Below are 19,468 nucleotides of genomic sequence, written 5' to 3'. Positions count from 1 at the left end.
ATATATATTAAGTTTTTACTTAAATATATTTTCACAAAATTTATTGTTTTATATAATTACAAGAAAAAAAATGTGCAAAAGTGCAATTGATAATTTTAAATTTAATTTAAAATGTATTTATTCATTATTAAAAAGAAATTTATTTATTGCTATGATTTTGAAAATGGCAGGAAAAGCTATGAGAAAAATGAAAAGGAAAAAAAAAGTACAGTTGAAAAAAGAATTGGTCTTAGTTACATACAATAATTACAAATAAAAACCAAATAAGAACTACATCTTTAAAGTTAACAACGTTAAAGAAAAATAATTGCACATTTTATATTTCCGCTCATTAAAATCATTTTAAAAACTTCTTTTTTTTTATTTAATGTTAGCTCACCTTCCCAAGATGATGAGGCTATTTGTGGTTATAACCCTCTTTCAACTCTATAACTCCAAAAAATGAACCTTGAAAAATGAGGCTGCTGCGTGGAGAAACAAGTTGAGCGCAGTACTACCAGGGACGTGGTGGGGATCGAACTGTTAATTAATTAACAATAATAAAACTGTTAACTAGTTAACAATAATGTTTTTAACTCTATGCGCAGCTATTTAAATTAAATACTTAATATTAGGAAGACAACTGTTTTATGAAACACTACTTATAAAAATTACTAATGTTACATAAAACAAGATTTTTACTAAATATATTTATTTTCTAAAAATTCTATTTATTGAGCAAATAGTAATTTTCAATTTGTCTATAATCATTCATTCACTTATTGCATTTTGAGTCAAAAACTTACAAGAAAATAAATAAGATTTAAAGAAAAGAAAGTGAAAATTGAAGTACAGTTAAAAAAAAAATGTTCTAAATACAGCAATTATTATATATTACTACATTATTATTAAAGTAATATATTAAATATTTTTATTAAAATAGTTATAAAATAAGAACTTTATTTATTTAAGAAAAAAGGATTTTTATCACCAGTAAATGGAAAGTAATTGAGTGAAGCAAAAAATTAATATATGTATATATACTTAACATCATATTTAATTTATGTCAATGAAGCAAATTAAAGAAGCATATATTAAAATTTAAATTAATCAAAGTAGCATATCGTTTAACAATAAAACTATTTTGAATGGATTTTAAAATTTAAATAATTTTATGGAATTTAAGTATATGTATTTTACAAATTACATCCTGATTATTTGTCAAACCCTGTTTTTAAAAACTCTGATTTTTTTCAATTGATCAACCATGACCAACAAGAATTTATTTTAGGAGTTCAAAGTAGCAATTTTTGTCATTTTGACAAAAATTGCTACTTTGAACTCCTAAAATAAATTGCTACATTTAAACTAACTGACCACGGCAATTCGCATCTTTTAACTGTTTAAAGTGTTTCAATAATTTGCGGCAAAAAGCTTAACTTATTTACTAAGAAGAAAAAAAACAATTCTTAGATAAGGAAAGAAAATTGTAACGAAATATCAAGTTTAATTAAATAAACTAGAAAATTTATTAATTAAAAAAAGTATATTAAAAAACAAATTTTTTCATAAAATTTTTATACAACTATTTTATTCTTTTTTTTTGTCGTTGTTGAAAAAAATTTTCTTTTATAACGATTTAACAACAATTGAAAGTTTTGATATACAATTTATTCACAATTTTTATCAGTCAAGAAACTATTTTGCTATGCTAGAACTATAAGGGATTTTATTAATTTTCTTATGTTTATTCGTTTATAACATTTATTTGTTTATCTTATTCGTTTATTCGTTTTTACGTCTTTTTGCTTTTGAAAAAGTTTTTGCTATATTTGATGTTTTTTCTCTATACTTATTAATAATAAAATAATAAAATAAATCGTTATTTATTTGTAAACAATATTATTTGATTAATAAATTTTGTTATTGACTGAATAAGTTAAATAAAAGAATAACACAGTTTCTTTAATGAATGTATTTACTGCATTTGAGGCATGTATGAAACTGTTTTTTTTAAATTGCCCAATTTCTAATGTTAATACGAATTACTAGAGATAATAAGCATAACAACTGCTCTGTTTTAAAAATGCATTTAAAAACTTAAACAAATGTTTTAAATAGGCTCATAAAAATTTCGTTAAGAAAGTTCAGTAAATTAACAATGCACTAGCCCACAAAATTTTGCAGCATCATTTTATTTTTTTAGATAAAAAACTTGTTAAAAAAACAATTTTTCACAAATAAATAGCAATTAGTTTTCTCGCTTTCCTGTTCATTGATAAAAACAGTAAAGTTTAACAAAGACATTTGAAAAACAAATTTATAAACTGTCTGTGTTTCTAGCGCAGTTTATAAAGTATTTCCTTTATATACTGACTGAAAAAAGTTACGAAAAAATTGTATATTAAAAAATATCTTTTTTTTCATTATATTCTTTTCTACTTTTATCCTCGACTTGTATCGATTTTGGTAGTAGAAAATAACAAACGCAGTAAAAATAAGAAAACAAAAACAGTAAATATTTAGGTATATTATTTTTTTGACAACAATTTTTAATTTTTTAATAATAAACTTTTTTTAGCTTATTTTGTTTATGTTTTCTATTTTGTATAGTCTTTGGTTCTTTTCTTCGAGTACTGCTGATTTATTCTCTAGTTTCTTATAGTTTTATTTTGCTGCAAATTTTTAAAACACTTACTATATAAAAAAGTGGTTAAGTTGTCTAAAAAAATTACTTTAAGGGTGGACCCATGAGGCGTGCGACAGCACGCACTTCCCAGGAAGGCTTGATATATATATATATACATACACAGTACTGTGCAAAAGAAAGTAGCACCTAAGAGAATTTTAATATATTCAAGATATAATGTCAAACAAAATGAAATTAAAACAAATTTTAGGTACTAGGGGGGTATTGCGATACTACTACCAAACTATTGCAATATCAAAAAACACCGAACTATCGGTAGTAATGATATTGAAAGTGCGATATCAAAAAACTCAATTTCAATATCGAGCGTTTGAAAGTGAAAACATTTTTTCCAATAATGAAAATTGCTCCCATCACTACCGATGTCTCTTTTGCCACAACCGAACTCAATATCAAAAAAGAAAAAATTGGTAATAATAACAATACAAATTTTTTGAAATAAATTTTATTAAAAATATTTTTTCCTAAATTTAAAAACCTCAGAGCATAATAATTTCACCAGAACATTTGACATTTTATGAAAACTAAATTATATAAATTTAATTTAAAATAATTCTCCATTAAAATTTTTATTAAAATTGAATTATACAGTACAATCTCTCAATTACAAATACAGTACAATTCGAATCTTCTTAATTCAAAAATTTCCATAATTTGATTAAATACAAAGTCACAGTGAAATGCGTTTAAGAAAAATCAACTTTCCATAATTCGAAAATCTCTCTAATTTCAAACTTTAATTTTTCCCCATAAAATTTGAATTAGAGAGATTCTGCTGTATTAAGTAAATTTCATAAAATAATTTTATGGTTTAATTTTTTTTTTTTTTTGCAAAGGTTATTTGTTTTAAAAATAAAATTTACAGGTCTGTCTCCACTGTCCTATTGACAGTGGAGACAATTGATGAAGCTGTGGATAAAAAAGTCAAGCCCAGATTGCTGAAGGAGGTAAAAAAATGAAAATAGACCTTTCTTCTTATTGCAAATTAAAAACAAAATTTTCCTCAAATGATAAGCGACAGCTCATAGCAGACTTAGAAATTATGAAATATTTGTGCATGTCAAATTTACCATTTACACACGTTGCTTCTGATGGGTTCAAAGATCGTATAGGTTTCACAATGCCTGAAGTTAATCTTAAAGCACCTTCCACATATTCAAGGAGCAAGTTACCCATCTTATACCAAAATATCAGAGAGGCAATTTTGATTATTATGGAAAAGGATTTAGCAAATGTTGATGCTGTTGGTTTCACAACGGATCTGTGGTCAAGTAGAAGCAATGATGCATATGCTGCTTTAACTTTGCACAACCTGCAAAAGTTTTCCAGAGTGTGCCTCAGGTTTGAGCAACAATGTATTAGCTTATTTCCTTGACCCCAAATTTAAAGGTCACTTACTACCAAGATTTGGAAGAGAGAGTCTTACTATTTCACAGTTGAAAAGATGTACTTAAGGAGATGAGTAAGCCCAAGAGATACAACATTTGCCAGCAGCAAGCACACCTCAAGAGCAACAAGACCTTTCCCCAGCTGAGGCACTCCTTCAAGAGATGATGAGCCACAACAGCCAGGAATTATCTCACTTTTGCATATCTAAAACATCACCATTTGAAACTGAAATGGAAGCGTACAAGCGACTAGGGTTTCCACCAAAAAATTTTGACATTTTAAATTGGTGGAAGATTCACTCTCCTTAACTACCTCTTTCGGCAGAAGTAGCCAGAAAAGTTTTGTGTATTCCAACATCATCAACGTCATCTGAGAGAGTGTTTTCACAAGCAGGAAACATTGTTACGTGCAAAAGAACATTGTTAAATTGAAAAACTTGTTTACATTAAACAAAACAATTCAAAAGCTGTTATTAAGAAGTGGTCAGTTGAAGAAGACGAACAGAACATTGATAAAGACTTTGATTTGTACTTTCATTAAATTGTTCTGGTTTAACTAAAAACACCATTTAAATATACTTTAACTGATTCTATAATAAATTGGGGCTCAATAAATCATTTTTTTGTCTCATCAAAATCATTTATTGATGTATGGCACTGATATTTTGCCGATTAAGTGAAGCATTTGTAAAGTTAATGGGTTTAAATACTGTAAATAGCAAGTCCTTTTAATTGTTTGTTTTACGTATTGGTTATAATTCTTCACAAAAAAAAAGACAAACAAATTTTTATAATATTGTCTCAAGTCTCCAACACTTGTGTTATATTATATTAAATAATAAAATATAACACAAGTGTTGGAGACTTGAGTTTGAACTATATTTATTTTGAATAAAATACTAAAAAAAAACCAATGTAATTTTGATCAAGCCTTGATACATATTTTGTCTCTGGGGAAATAAAAACAAATTTAAAAATGTTAATTTTTTTTGAAAAATTTCAAAAGGGTGGAGTGTTGTAAAAAATATGAACAATTATATAAGTCTTTTGTCTTGTAGGCAGCTAATTTTGTCTTGTAGGCAGGCTAACCAAAAGAGGTAATTTGAGGTGTTTGGTTCTTTTGATAGTGGCAAGAGGTGTTTGGTTCTTTTGATAGTGGCAATAATTTAAGTTTACACTATTAAACACTTTCAAAAGCTCAATACCAAACTTTTGAAAGTGTTGATATTTAAAAAACTTACTTTCAATATCATAACTTTGGTAGTGACTGGTTATTAATACCGACCAGAATATAATACCGACTTTTTTAACTACCACAATCCCTTAATAGGTACAAACATTTTTTATTAAATTGTGTAATATAATACAAGTTTTATTAAAAACATTTAAATTTATAACTATACATAGAGACTTAATTAATATTTGGTGTGACCACCTTTATTTACAATAACATCTTGGAGTCTTTTATTTATACTTTTAATCAGATTTTCAATAAATGTGATGGGGATATTATACCATTCTTCTTTTAGAACATTTCAAAGCTCATTTACAATTTTTGGCAACCTTTCCATCTTCTTTCTGTCTAAGTAGTCCCAAACATGTTCAATTATATTCAAATCAGGGCTCTGAGGAGGCCAAGGGATGATTTGAAACACTTTGATTTGACAAATTTTTAACTAATTTACAAGTATGTTTGGGATTGTTATCCTGTTGTAGGATAAAATAATCCCTGATCAGTTGTTGTCCAGAAGTTGCAGTATGATTATGTAAAATATTTTTATATTTTTTACCTGTAAGCTTTTCTGTTATTCTAACAATATACCTAACAATTTATTTAACAATCTAACAATTTATTGAAATACACCCCCAAACTTGAATATTCCCTCCACCATGTTTGATAGTTGATGCTAGACATGGCTCCTTCAATGTCTCTTCTTTTCTTCGCCTAACATACTGACGTCTATTCGTCCCAAATATTTGAAATTTAGATTTGTCTGTAAACAATACTTTGTCTCATTGATTTTTCTGCCACTCTTTGTGCTCTCTGGCAAACTTTAATCTTTTTTCTTTATTACCTTTGTGTAGTAAAGGTTTTTTAATAGCTACACAGCCTTTTAATCCAGATTTTATCAAAGATTGTCACATAGTAGATGCATGTACTAAAGTTCCACTAGCTCTTTCAAGATCTTGAACGAGTTCTGCGCTTACTTTCTTGCAATTTCGTAGCGCTGTTATTTTAAAAAACTGTTCATTACATAGGCTTACTTCTTGGGGCGACCAGACTTTTTTTTATCCATTACATCACCAGTTTCATTATATTTTTAAACTATTTTTTGAACTGAAGCTCCTGAACAATTCACACGTTTGGCTATTTTAACTTGACTATAGTCCTCTTCATGTAAAACAATGATGCGAATTCTGTCGTTTATTGATATCTTTGGCATTTCATTAGTACTGAAATTATATTATTAATGAAATCATTAACTAAAGTAAATAAATATAGCTTTATTTAAAACAAAATCTTAGTTTAATTTAATAAAAACTCAAATTATTTACTTATATTTATTTAAATATACATTTTTAAAAACAATTCTTAGGTGCTACTTTCTTTTGCACAGTACTGTGTGTGTGTATATATATATATATGTGTATATATATATATATATATATATATGTGTATATATATATATATATATATATATATATATATATATATATATATATATATATATATATTTTGTATATATATATATAACTTTGAGTAAAAAAAAATGTTTAGGAAGGCAAACCGAAAAAAAAAATTGCAATAAAAATGAGCTAATTTTTTTTTTAAGAACAAAAAAAATTTCAATATTTTGAACAATAATAATGAACAATATTTAGTAATATTTTTAAATAAATTTGACAGTTAAGTTAAACCCAAGTATTAACTTTAATTTTAATAAACTTAAATAAATTTTTTAAATCAAAATTAAATTATTATTAAACTTATTAAATTATGTGTTTTTTTCATCCGAATAAGATTTTATATTTTTAATTATGTTTTTTTTTTATCAGAATAAGATTACATATTTTTATTAACTTGGTTTTAAATTAAATTATTTTTTTTTTTTTTTTTTTCCAGAATATAATTATACTATTATGATCTTTACTTCAAGCCTAAAGTATTAGCATTTTTCAAGCAAAAAAATCAATATTTAATTTTATTTGAGTTTTTTTCATTAGTAAATAGCACTTATATACAGGAAAATTATTTTTTTATATGATTTAAAAGAAAGGTTCTAAATGCTAATTACACTAAACAATTTGGTAGTAATCTCAATTTTTCAGACTAAGAAACGATCTTGGTAAACCATTGTTGATGCTTGCTTGTAGACATCATGTTTTGGAAGTAACTTTAAAGCATTATTGGTAAGCAGTTACCATAGACAAAACCACAGGACCTTTTTCAAGCCTTTAAAGAGTACATTGTCAGAAGCCATTATCTTTTAAAAAATTAATTAAATAATAATTTATATATGTCAAATTTTTTTAAAAATACTTTTTAATTTAACTTTGTGTTTGTTGAATGGATCGCAATAAAAGCTTCCATCATACGAAGTCTAAAATCTATACAAGTAGACCTTTTCATGGTGATTACAAATAGTTTGAATATGATTGACTTTACTCCGCAAGTGTACAAGTTCTGGAACTTTTTTTTTTAATTCCTCAAAACCTTTAATTTTTTTGATTTTGGTAAATTTTACTTCATGAAAACTATAATTTAATGCTTTTCCAATGTAACATTGAGTTAGATCTAGCAATGCACTTCCCATTTACTTTTTATTAATACCTAAAAAGATTTATTTAAAAACAAGTTTTGAAACTAAGGTTTCCATATGTTTTGGCACAACAAATATATAGGAATTGATAAAATTTGTAAATAAAAAATAAATAAATAAAAAGATATAAAGATATAAAAAGAAAACTCAATAATTTGCTTGTTTTTTATGTCACAGCTTTTAAACGTGTATGTTGAATTCTTTGTTTGTTTATATAGACACTTCATACATCAGACATATTTCTTTCTAAGTTCTAGGCAAAAATGTGCATGTTATAAAGTAAATGCTTGGGAAATGGGGGAGGGAGGGGGCAGGGAAGAGCTAGGGCTATTTTAAAACTGAGTTTAATTCAAGCTTAATTAAAGACTTATTTCTAGTACTTATTGTGAAACACTTTTAAATTCATACATACTTTGTATTAGAATATATAACACAAACTAAAGTACAACAATAACTTTGTTTTTATTGTTTTTAATGCATTTTGGGCAATTTTCATTGTTTTGATTTTGTAACTTCCCCATAAGTACCCACTATTTTTTTTCTGAAATCACTGAAACAAAGTCTATTAAATTAGAAGAAAAAAAAATTATTAAAACCAGTATTGGTCCTTGGTTACCGGTAGTTTGAAGTGGAGGCACATTTTCCTAAGATTTAGCTGCAGCCATTTTTAGAAGTCTATAATTTTTTACTGATTTGTATCTTATCAGTAAATTTTAAAAAATTTGGAAGCCTACCATATATAGAAACTAAAAAAGTATGTCTTTTCACTTCTTAAATTGCAGATTTTGTATATTGACTCGTCAAAAATCAACTTTTTATATTTGCAAACAATTTTTTAGCTTTTTTAGGTAGCCATTATGGAAAAAATGTGACATTTGAGAATTCCAATGTCACATTTTTATGTCAAACAGTGTCAATATATATATATATATATATATATATATATATATATATATATATATATATATATATATATATATATATATATATATTCTTACGCCAACACATACGTCACTTTTAATTACTTTTGACTTTTGTCCAACATTTGCGAGTTGGACGAAAGTAAAAACCATTAATTTAATTACAAATAAATCGTTTTTTAAAAAAACCACAAAAACACAAATTTAATTGACCAGAATGTTTTAAAAACATTCTGAATGTTTTTAACAATATAAACAATGTTTTTATTTTTATTTTTTTTAATAAAATGTTTTTATTTTTTATTTTTTTAATAAAATGTTTTTATTTTTTATTTTTTTTACTGTAAATCATGCGTGGAGTGTTGCTACATCGACTATTTTATAGCCTGACTCGCAAGGGAGTGCTGCTACATCGACTGACAAATAGCCTGACTCGCAAGGGAGTGCTGCTACATCGACTGACAAATAGCCTGACCCGTAAGGGAGTGCTGCTATATCTACTATCTTTTAGCCTGACCCGCAAGGAAGTGTTGCTACATCGACTGAGGGTTTGGTTGGGGCAGGCAGTCTATCAATTAATAAAAAAAAATAATTCCGGTCTAGCATTTTAACTTTTACTTTTTGTCAACAAAATATGTTGACAAAAAGTTTTCTAAAATCTCTATGAAAATACGCTTCTTTTGAGACCCAGGTTGACATACTTTTGAATAACTTTTTTTTCGACAATATTAGGGACTTTACCCTAAATACTTAAGATTACCCTAAATATCTTTACAACTTGAGCTGATGGTAAAAAAAGAGTTACATATTTGAAATCAAAATGAGAAATGCTATACAAAAAACAAATTGTTTGCTCCGCAACAGAAAATTTTTTTTTTTTTTGTTGACCTGTGTTATTAGTAAAATAACAATGTATATATATATATATATATATATATTTATATATATATATATATATATATATATATATATATATATATATTTATATATATATATATATATATATATATATATATATATATATATATATATATATATATATATATATATTGTGCATATTTTTTTGTCAATGGTTATATTTATATCTACACTTTTTCTAAAAATTATTGGTATTGTACAAACTACAGGAAGGTATTCTTCATGAGAATTATAAAAGATAGAAAAAAAAAGGTACTCTTCATCAGAAGAAAGGTACTCTTTATGAGAATTTTAATTTATCAGCCACCATGGGACATACTTAATGAATATTTATAATCCAAAATATATTTCTTTATATAAAAATCATAGGAAAAATAGGAAGCATGAAAATATAACATCATTATAACATTTAAAACATCATTGAACAAAATTTTACCGGCTTGTTTAGCAACATCATAGTAACATCTTCCAAGCAACCAAATAGGACTATCGCTATCAAATGATGGTTTATAGGGAACATTGAATCCTAAACATAGTAATTAAATCTTTCCAATTACCTTCAGCGCAAAAGTCATGAGATTTTTTTTAATGCAATTTCTTACCATACTTTACATTGTTCCACGCAGATATAATTTTAGTTTTAATATGAGCACCCTGAAAAAAATCTTCATCAGAAGACTCATTACTTTCATATGAATGATCCAAATGATCGACTTTGTTGGATATATTACTTTCTGAACAACTATTTGAAGCCATATTAGCTTACATGATTGATTCTTTTTGGGAGTTGTGGAGAATATTGTTCATACTTTAATTCTTTCATAGAAAAAAAAAATTTTATGTTACCTCATGCTTAAATAGTGTTGGTTTGGTAAACAAGTTTAACAACTCCGATAATATTGAATTTGGCGAAAATATTGATTTTTTTAGCACGAATGACAGATTGATAAATCCGAGCGGCTATTTAATTTAATATCTTTCTTTGAGCGCTATTTTTTTCGAAGCTAAACTAAGGTAAGAAGGGAGGAGCACATTACGAGGGACACCGAGAACCTTAGCGCTGCTCGGGGCAGCAACCCTTATTGACGCCCCTATTATTCTAAATTCTCGTATATAATCAGTAAATGACCTTCTTATTTTTTTAGGAACCCTCTTTTTATTTGGCGTCCAAAAGACATCCGCCGACCAGGACGAACTATCGTTTTCGCACTCTCTCTCGGCGCCCCTGCACATAAGTGTAAAAATGATTAGATAACAATCTCACGCAATACTCTAAAGGTAGTTTAATCTTCTCAATTACCTTAATAATAATTAAAAATAATAATCTTTAAAAACTATAAACCACTTGTATCTTTTAGTTTGAAAGTGTATTTCAAGATCAAAATGTGGCATAATTAAAGTTCTTCGGAATGTTGCAAAATGAACGACCTTTGTCAGGATAGTCAGATAAAGAGATTTTTTAATTGTCGAAGTGTGATAAGCAGGCTTTTTCATATTCACGCATGTTTTTATGTGCAACGGATGTACTCTTTAAGTAACAATTTATAAATTTAAGCAAATTTTATTATCAGACTACAGAAGAGCATCAATGAAAGACAAGCATCTATGAAGGAGAAGCAGTTATGAGCTTTAAGACAATTGAATATGAAACAAATTCAAAGCACTTTACAAAAATAAACAAACACGCAACTATTTATTACAGTATATCAAAGAAAAACGGAGCTGCTCTCTTTAATCATTTAAGCCTAATTTATACTAAAATCTTTTCTTTTATATTACTTGATTTTATTTTTTAGCTGATCTGCTGTTGCATTATAAAACTGCACCAACCAGGGCAATTTTACCCACGGTCACCCCTTTCACGTGCCTTAAAGCCACGAAGTTCAAAAGGCCAGAGCAACCGGATGAATTTAAGCATATATTATTATTATTATTTTCTTTATAAATAAATACAATATCTAGGTATTTATAAGAATTTACGAAAATCCGCAAAAGATTTTATTAATCAAGATGATTTTGTGGGCAGAAGTTGCAGCTTACGCAAATTCCTAAGATTTTGCACTATAGATCTGACTTAAATCAATGGTCGAAGAGGGTGATCATTTGATTTAGCAACTTTTTTGATTAATCTGAGGCAGATGCCTTCAAGACGTTTTGAGGGTTGATTTGAACATAGGCGCTTGTTACATACGATTGCCGCACGTTTCTCTATGGTCGAAAATTTTATGAATTGAGAGCTAGAAATATCGTAAAACACGTGCTTACGTCTGTAAGCCATATGCAAAAAGCATATTGAATTTAACTCTTGAATTTAACGATAATCCTACTCGGGAAAAACTAGGGCAGAAGCCTTTGGTCTTTAAACCAAAAGATACCAACTTGTAACAATTTTAAATATCATTTGAAGCAGCATCATAGAATATTTTTAACAATGTTAAAAGAAACTGCAGTTTGTCGAAATTGATTAAGATATAATCGAAAAGCTGAACAACTCTGTGCTGCTTTATAAGTAAGTTCACTCCAATTTTGAGCATAACGAAACAAAAACGTCTTTAGCCGACGCGGACAGTTATTCCTACAATTAAAGGCGTCCACGTAAGAAGCATCACAGCAAAATGTGAAGGAACTTATTCTATGCTTTCTAAAGCCAAAAAAAGTTTAAAAAAGTTATAATTTAAGTTAACGAGATCATAGATAAACTAATTAGTGAATTAGATAAAAAAAAGAAAGTCTATTCTGGATTTTAATCTCTGTCTTTTTTTATCCTCCCTAATATTGATGTCTTCAAGAACTTCTAGTGCATAATATCTTGTTGTCCTTTATCTAACGTTTATCAACTCTCACTTATTGAACGAATGTCTTCATTTTGAACCTTTTATTTCAATCAAGATAAAGTCTGAGATAGGCAAACAAAAAATTTAAGCTCTGGACTCAACCTAATTAGATCTAAGAATCTTGAATCAACATTCTTCAACAATGACGTAGCCCTTTAAATTTGCTTGACCATGGCTGCAACGAGCTGTTCCGAATATCGTTCATTTTCAACATTGAAATGGATCAAAGGTGTTGTTTGCATTATACAACTTCATATCGAACATATAAAATACTTAGAATATATAAAACTTTTTATTAAATATCTCTTTAAAAATAATATTCTCAATTAAAATAAACTCTGTTATAAAAATTATATAGTGAACTGATACACTACAGATACTTTTAAACTTTTTTGTTCACCAAAGATTCTTTCTTTTCATTTAGTCAGTAAAAAATAGATGTATCACCCCCGCCCCCACCTCTTCTTTTAAGATCACTTAGGGACGGCCCTGTCTGTATTCGCGAGCTTAAAATGTCGACAAAAGTGTTTTGAAACCTTTACTATTCGCTTTATGATAAAAGTCACTAAATTTTTATTGAAGCGTGTTAAAATACGGAAGATATACATTCGCAAGCTGTAGCATACTGCAATCGTTTATATGTATACACTTTTGTTAAATAAAAATTTATTATAAAATTTGCGACGATTGGAGTCTGGGTACAAAAGACTTTATAGTTTTTCTCTTTTGCATTCCTCAATAAAACTTATATTCCTCAATAAATTTCAAAATTTATATAGTGTTTAAAAATTACAACATATACAGTATAACCCCCCCCCCCCCCACACACACACACACACACACACTTTTAATTTGAAGAAGTTAATCACTAATATAATTTCTAAAATAGAAAATAATTATAAAAAAACCAATTCTTAATTTTTATGTTTTTAAAATTATTTTGTTTTAAAAATTATATTTAATTAACCAATTATTTAAGTTATTATAGTTGTAAACAAAGAAATCAAATTTCGAATTGTTAATAGAGTTTAAAATTCAAAAAAGATTCATAAGGAAAAAACCTTATACAATGTTAAACATGTAACATCTACACCATTGCATATGTAATGGCTGGGATGTAGATTGGGTAACCTGGACCAAGACCTTTGATTTCATTGTATCTTAATTCAAGCTCACATAACAGTGTAAAATGTTTTGCACTAAACAATATTTATAGTTGCATTGTAATAAAAATGGATATGGAATTAATAGTGGGTAAAAAGCATATAAATAAATTAAAAATATTCCATCAAAATAATTTACTGTGATAATGTTCAAAGAAACATTCTTTCAGGTTTAAATGCCAGCAAAATCTCATTTAAATATAAGTATATTGATAAAAGATAGCAATATTTATATTTTTCTAGCAGTTTGTCATACGAAGCTGCTCCTTTATTTACTCCTTACGGATCTTCTACATTAGCAATAATCTTAACTGCTTAATTCAGTTCAGCGCCAACAATTGTAAAAAGCATTTCAAAACAAAAATATTTGTTTTGAGATTTTGATAATTGAAATAATTTTAAATAATTATATCTAAAAGAAATTTTCAGTTGTAAAGTACACTTTACTATCGCTATTTGTTACGGAATAATTGTACAATTAGACTTAATTAAATAATTATGTTACAGAATTTTTTTATTATTAAGGCATCTAAGTTACAAGCTGTGTGAAAAAAAGATGTTACTAAATACATGGATAACGCCGGGAATTTTCAAGTAATTCAAAAAAAAAGCTGTGTATAATGAAAACTTTTAATAATGAAATTAATTGGTATTGTGGTTTATCCTCCTCCGGCTAAATACCATATAGATGCCACATACCAAGGCCCGCAAAGACGAGTTCAGGCCACTAAAGATCATCATAACCCACTTTGCATACCAAGAGTAAGTGATATTAAGAAGAAAGAAAGATATTAGAGTAAAAGTCAGAACAAGTCGAGTTAGTAAGATGGTATAGAAAAAACGGACAGATTTTGCACTAGATGGTAATTCAATTGACATTATTAATATAGGTCACGATATATTTAAAACATTTGACAAAAATAAGTTTAGTCTGAGAGTTTTTCTAGATCTTAGCAAAGCTTTTGATACAATAGACCAAAACATCCATATAAAAAATAGAATCCGGAGTAAGAAAGTAGCAACAAAGAGATGCAATCTTAGCAGATACTAATTTTTCAATTGATTTGATATATGTTTACAAAGAAATATCGAACGCAAGAGTTAATCCTAGAAGACGAAGGGTACTCATTGACTCGTCGAGTACGTTCATAAATATAAGAAAATCTAAATTATTACAATAACGATTAGCTGAAAAAAATTGAGTTTTATTTAAGTTAAAGCTCAAAAGTCACTGAGACTCCCATGCTGTAGAAGAAGTGAGATCGTTTTTAAATTCAAATGCCCCCTCGAAGTTATCAGAGAGTTTCAGCTTCTTATCAAGACAAGAACAAATGGTAGTATCATCAACGAACAATGCCACCTTAAATGTGATAATATCTGTGATACTTTTAATGTAATTTAAAAAAAAGTATGGAGTCAAGGATAAAACCTTGAGGATCCCTTGAAGTTACAGTAAATGAAGAAGGACGTAAAGTGTATGTATATGTTGTCCATCGAGGACAACTTTTACACTGCAATTGGTAAGGAAGAGTTCTATGATCTAAAAGATGTTACCTGATACGCCGTAAGAAGAGAGCTTATGAAGAAGGCCAGCATGCCAAACTGTCGAAGTTTGGAAATATCGAAATGTTGAGAAAGAAATGTTGAGAGCGATAACCTTGGCCTCTTTACATCTTTCTAATGCATAATAAAACCTATCAGTTATTACCGTTAACAAATCAGCAGTAGAACAAGAAGTATAATCCATATTGATGATCAGAAGATAAGCCACCAGACTCAAGATGAGAGATTAAGTGTTTGTTGATGAAAGACTCAAAAACCTTGCTTATGATAGAAAAAAGACTAATAAAACGGTAGTTAAACGAGTCAAATTGCTCTCCAAAATTTTTGAAAATAGGGGTAACAGATGCCGCTTTCCAGCAGACATCTGTTGGAAAATTAGACTATGATAAGCACTTGTTAAAAAGATGTACAAGTAATGGTTACGATTGGGAATTGCAGCAGCGCAATGAGATGAAAAACATGGAGAAGAGTGAGGCTTGACTTGGATTTGTCGAGAAGGAATAAAAGATTCCTTGCCAATCCAAAAATTTCAATGCTTGAATCCAAGAAGTTGCATAAGAAGTACATTTGTCAGCAGGAAGGCGAAAGATATCTACCCAAGGGCCATCACAACTGAAAAATAGGTAAAATATGCAACAAACATCGAACAATTTTTAAACAAATGGGTATGTTCAAAAGTTTTCCATACTGATCAATAATCTATCTAAATTCTGGTATATAAAAAAAATATTCTTAGAATTTATTTTAGGCATTTGATAAAAAGTCTTTACTATTTCTTCAACGCTGCAGCACTGATCCGTTGTAAAGTCTATCAAAATGGTTCCAAACATTGAAACAATTCACAAATGAGTTTTGCTCGTATTATAAAAAACATCTCTTATTATAAAATACATCTCTAAAAAACAGCCCTGACTGAATCTAATAAAATTTGGATTGATTACCATGAGAAACAAGATGTATTTTATTATAAGAGCTAAACTCGTAAATAAATTGTTCCATATTTGGATTCATTTTTATGGACTTTTTTTAAAGACGGATCGGGGTCGCTTGATTTCACTGATCCTGGGAGAAAGTTTTGTAACGAATGTATTATCTATGTCCCTTATAATTTTTATAATGTTACTCTGTCATTCAGGTAATAAATAGATGATTTGCAATTTTGTTTTTTAAACTTCGTTTTAAAAATTTATAGGAATGTAACAAGGTGAATTTTCACTTTCAATGTTAATTTTTATTACCAATGTAATAAAACACAGTATCTTTTGTATTTTTCATTTCCTGAACTTTTTCTGTAACTTTTAACTGAAATTGAAAGTAAATTTTTGAAAATAAACAATGGGGACAAAAAAATAGCGCGACACAATTGCAAGAAAAGCAAAACTAAAAAAAAGACTAAAAAAGGCGCTAAATAGTACAAAGAGTGTCATAAATACTCAATAGGAGTTTTTTGATTTGGTGGACTGTATACATAGTGATAAGTAAACTATACTCTTTAGAAAACCTTAAGATTTTTTTTGAACACAACTCAAAAAACCTAAATTTAGTTAAGGGTAACCGTGACCTAAGGGTGAATGTGGAGAAACTGAGCACTGACTAGGATCAGAAACAAGACATAAGTCGAGTAGAGAGGGTTAATGATTCGGATTGCCTAAAAAGCGAGTTGGAATGTTGACTATTTGTGTTAGAGATTTTGAAAGGCAAAAGTTGTGGTTATTAACACCTGCAGAGTCACTAGAGCCAAGTCATTTAGTGTGGTGAACATTAAACAATGATATTGGCTGAAAGACAAAGAGAAAGGGCTTAGTCTATTTGATTAAAAATAACATCAAAACGAGTGCAGTCTTGAGATAAAGGAGAGCAATGTATTAAAAGAGATTAGCGATAGAGGGAAGTATTGCTAAAAGAAAGCACATAATAGAATAGTCTGTGGATTCAGACTCATTTCCCGACAAATGGGTGAATTCTTACGAATGTAGATCCCCAGGCCGAGCATGTGACAATTGGAGTCTTTACAAATTAAAGGAAGATAATCATCAACACTAAGATCACAAGATGAGACAGCCGAGCTCAAATTAGTCTTACAAAGAGCAATTAGGCCTGGTGAACTTTGCACGAAATCGACGATGGTTTATTATGTTTTATAGTTTAAGGTACTTTAGTCAACTTTAAATTTGTAAAATATTGCACAATGCTAAAGTTTGTAGTGAATTATAATCCAAGAAGATGTAAAGAGGAGGACTTAGCAAGAGTATTGCCATTCATTAATATAGAAATGTCAAGAGTAATGGTTACGATAGTTGTTTAAAATAAATAGTTGACTTTTGTTTGAGTTAAAATTCGCAAGCCACAGAAAGTCGTTACAGAATTGAGATCAAATTGTTCTAAGCGATAGAATAGAAAAGATACTTTTTCAAAACAAGAGTATAAAGTCAAGTTGTGGGCAAAAAGAGCCTTGGTAAACCGATTAAAAATAACAAATGGTTTTGCCTTATTCTTGGAATAAGTTATAAGATCAGACCAATGAGTTAAAGATGGAATATTCGACTTAACTTTATTAATTACACTGTTGAAGATTTCCAAAAGTCTCTAGACCCTAACTTTTCGAATAAGATTCCAAATTTAAAAATATTCAAACACTCTTAAGTTAATTTCGGAGTTCATAATTTCGTTCATGAAAATGGCTAAACTTTGACACTTCATAAACAGAGTTTGGTATGCCATCTGGTCCTGTGTATAGTGCAACTTGAAGTAAAGAAAACAAACTTTTTTTTTTTTTGAGAGTGATTATCTTTGTTTTACAACTAAAACAAAGACCATCGCTAAAAATCTCTTTGCTAAAACTCTCTAAAAATACACAACGTTAAAGAAAATCAGTAATCGATTAATTAAAATTTTCTTAAAACATTTACTGGAGCTTCTAGTTGGTTAGTCAGTTCAACTGCCTTGTGAACCGCCTTTACAGCTCTCTCTATAACATCATTTACTTCTGCCAAGTTTTTGGCAAAAGCTTGGAGAGCCAAAAAGGCAACTTTCCATGCAGCAGAGGAAAATAAGAGCCACTTATGAAAAAGGTCACTCTACTCTGTTAAAAAAGGACATTGAAAATGGTGAGAAAACAAAGGACATTGGTAACGAAGTTGCTAAGTTTACAATAAGTAGAGTAAAAGAAAATAAAGAAAATTTAGAAAAATATGCAACCGAAACTTATGTTGTGTAGTAGCAACCAAAACTTATGTAAATCAGAGCAAGATTAAGCAAATGAAACATTTGAAGACAATAAAGTATAGTGAAATCGACGATTCAGTGTTTTCTTGGTTCTTGGAGCGGCGACAAAAAAATGATTAAGTAAAAAAAATACCACGGTTTACAGATTTTGTCTGTTTGCGGAGAGAGTTTGTCTTGCACTATGGAGCTAGCTAATTCATTAAATAAATTTTAAATTAATTTAATAAATTTTGAAATTATAATGCTGAAAATGGCCTTTTGCCTAAACAAATAAAACTAAACCTGTCAAACTGACAGCAATATATTTCTCATAATAACGGAAAAACTAACAACATGAATATATCTTGTGGAGTACCACAAGGATCTATATTAGGACCGCTCTTATTTCTAGTATATATCAATGATATAAGCAAATCTTGCAATGTATTAGACACAATCTTGTTTGCAGATGATACTAATCTATTTTATGCTCACAACGATATAAAATTTTTATTTAAAACTGTAAACACAGAACTACTATACCTTACTGAATGGTTTACAGCAAACAAATTATCTCTAAATTTAACTAAAACAAATACACTTTTTTCCACAGCTATCATGAACGTGACAAAACTCCATTAAAACTTTCAAATCTTTGTATTAACAATTGCGAAATAAAAAGAGAAGTATCATTAATAGGACTCCTTGACGAAAATGTAACATGGAGAGATCATATAAAATATATTGAAGTTAAAATATCAAGGAGCATTGGCCTAGCTAATAGGGTAAAACCTTTTTTAAATTCAAGTTGTTCAAAACTCTTATATTTTTCTTTTATTCATTCCTGTTTTAATTACGCTAAAATTGCATGGTGTAGTACCAATAAAAATAAATCAAAAAAACTCTTTAATATGCAAAAACATGCAATCAGAATTATATCCAATAAAAGCCGCTACACACCTGCCAAC

At 28.3% G+C, this 19,468-nt stretch overlaps 1 protein-coding gene across 1 annotated transcript in view; it reads right to left on the bottom strand.

Annotated features, from left to right (window-relative positions):
- The window catches only part of LOC100207318 (cysteine protease atg4da), a 43,214-nt gene extending 32,487 nt beyond the window's left edge, over nucleotides 1–10,727 (bottom strand). The window contains exons 1-2 of the mRNA XM_065801075.1: nucleotides 10,339–10,727; nucleotides 10,173–10,262 (exon numbers count right to left, since the gene is read on the bottom strand). Of these exons, the coding sequence (XP_065657147.1) occupies nucleotides 10,173–10,262; nucleotides 10,339–10,492 (244 nt within the window). The 5' untranslated portion in view covers nucleotides 10,493–10,727. The remainder of the gene's footprint in view (nucleotides 1–10,172; nucleotides 10,263–10,338) is intronic.
- Nucleotides 10,728–19,468: the final 8,741 nt, after the last annotated feature.

This window comes from Hydra vulgaris, chromosome 07 (genome assembly GCF_038396675.1).
Source record: "Hydra vulgaris chromosome 07, alternate assembly HydraT2T_AEP".
NCBI classification, from domain to species: Eukaryota; Metazoa; Cnidaria; class Hydrozoa; order Anthoathecata; family Hydridae; genus Hydra; species Hydra vulgaris.
This window is presented reverse-complemented; position numbering and strand designations above follow the sequence as displayed.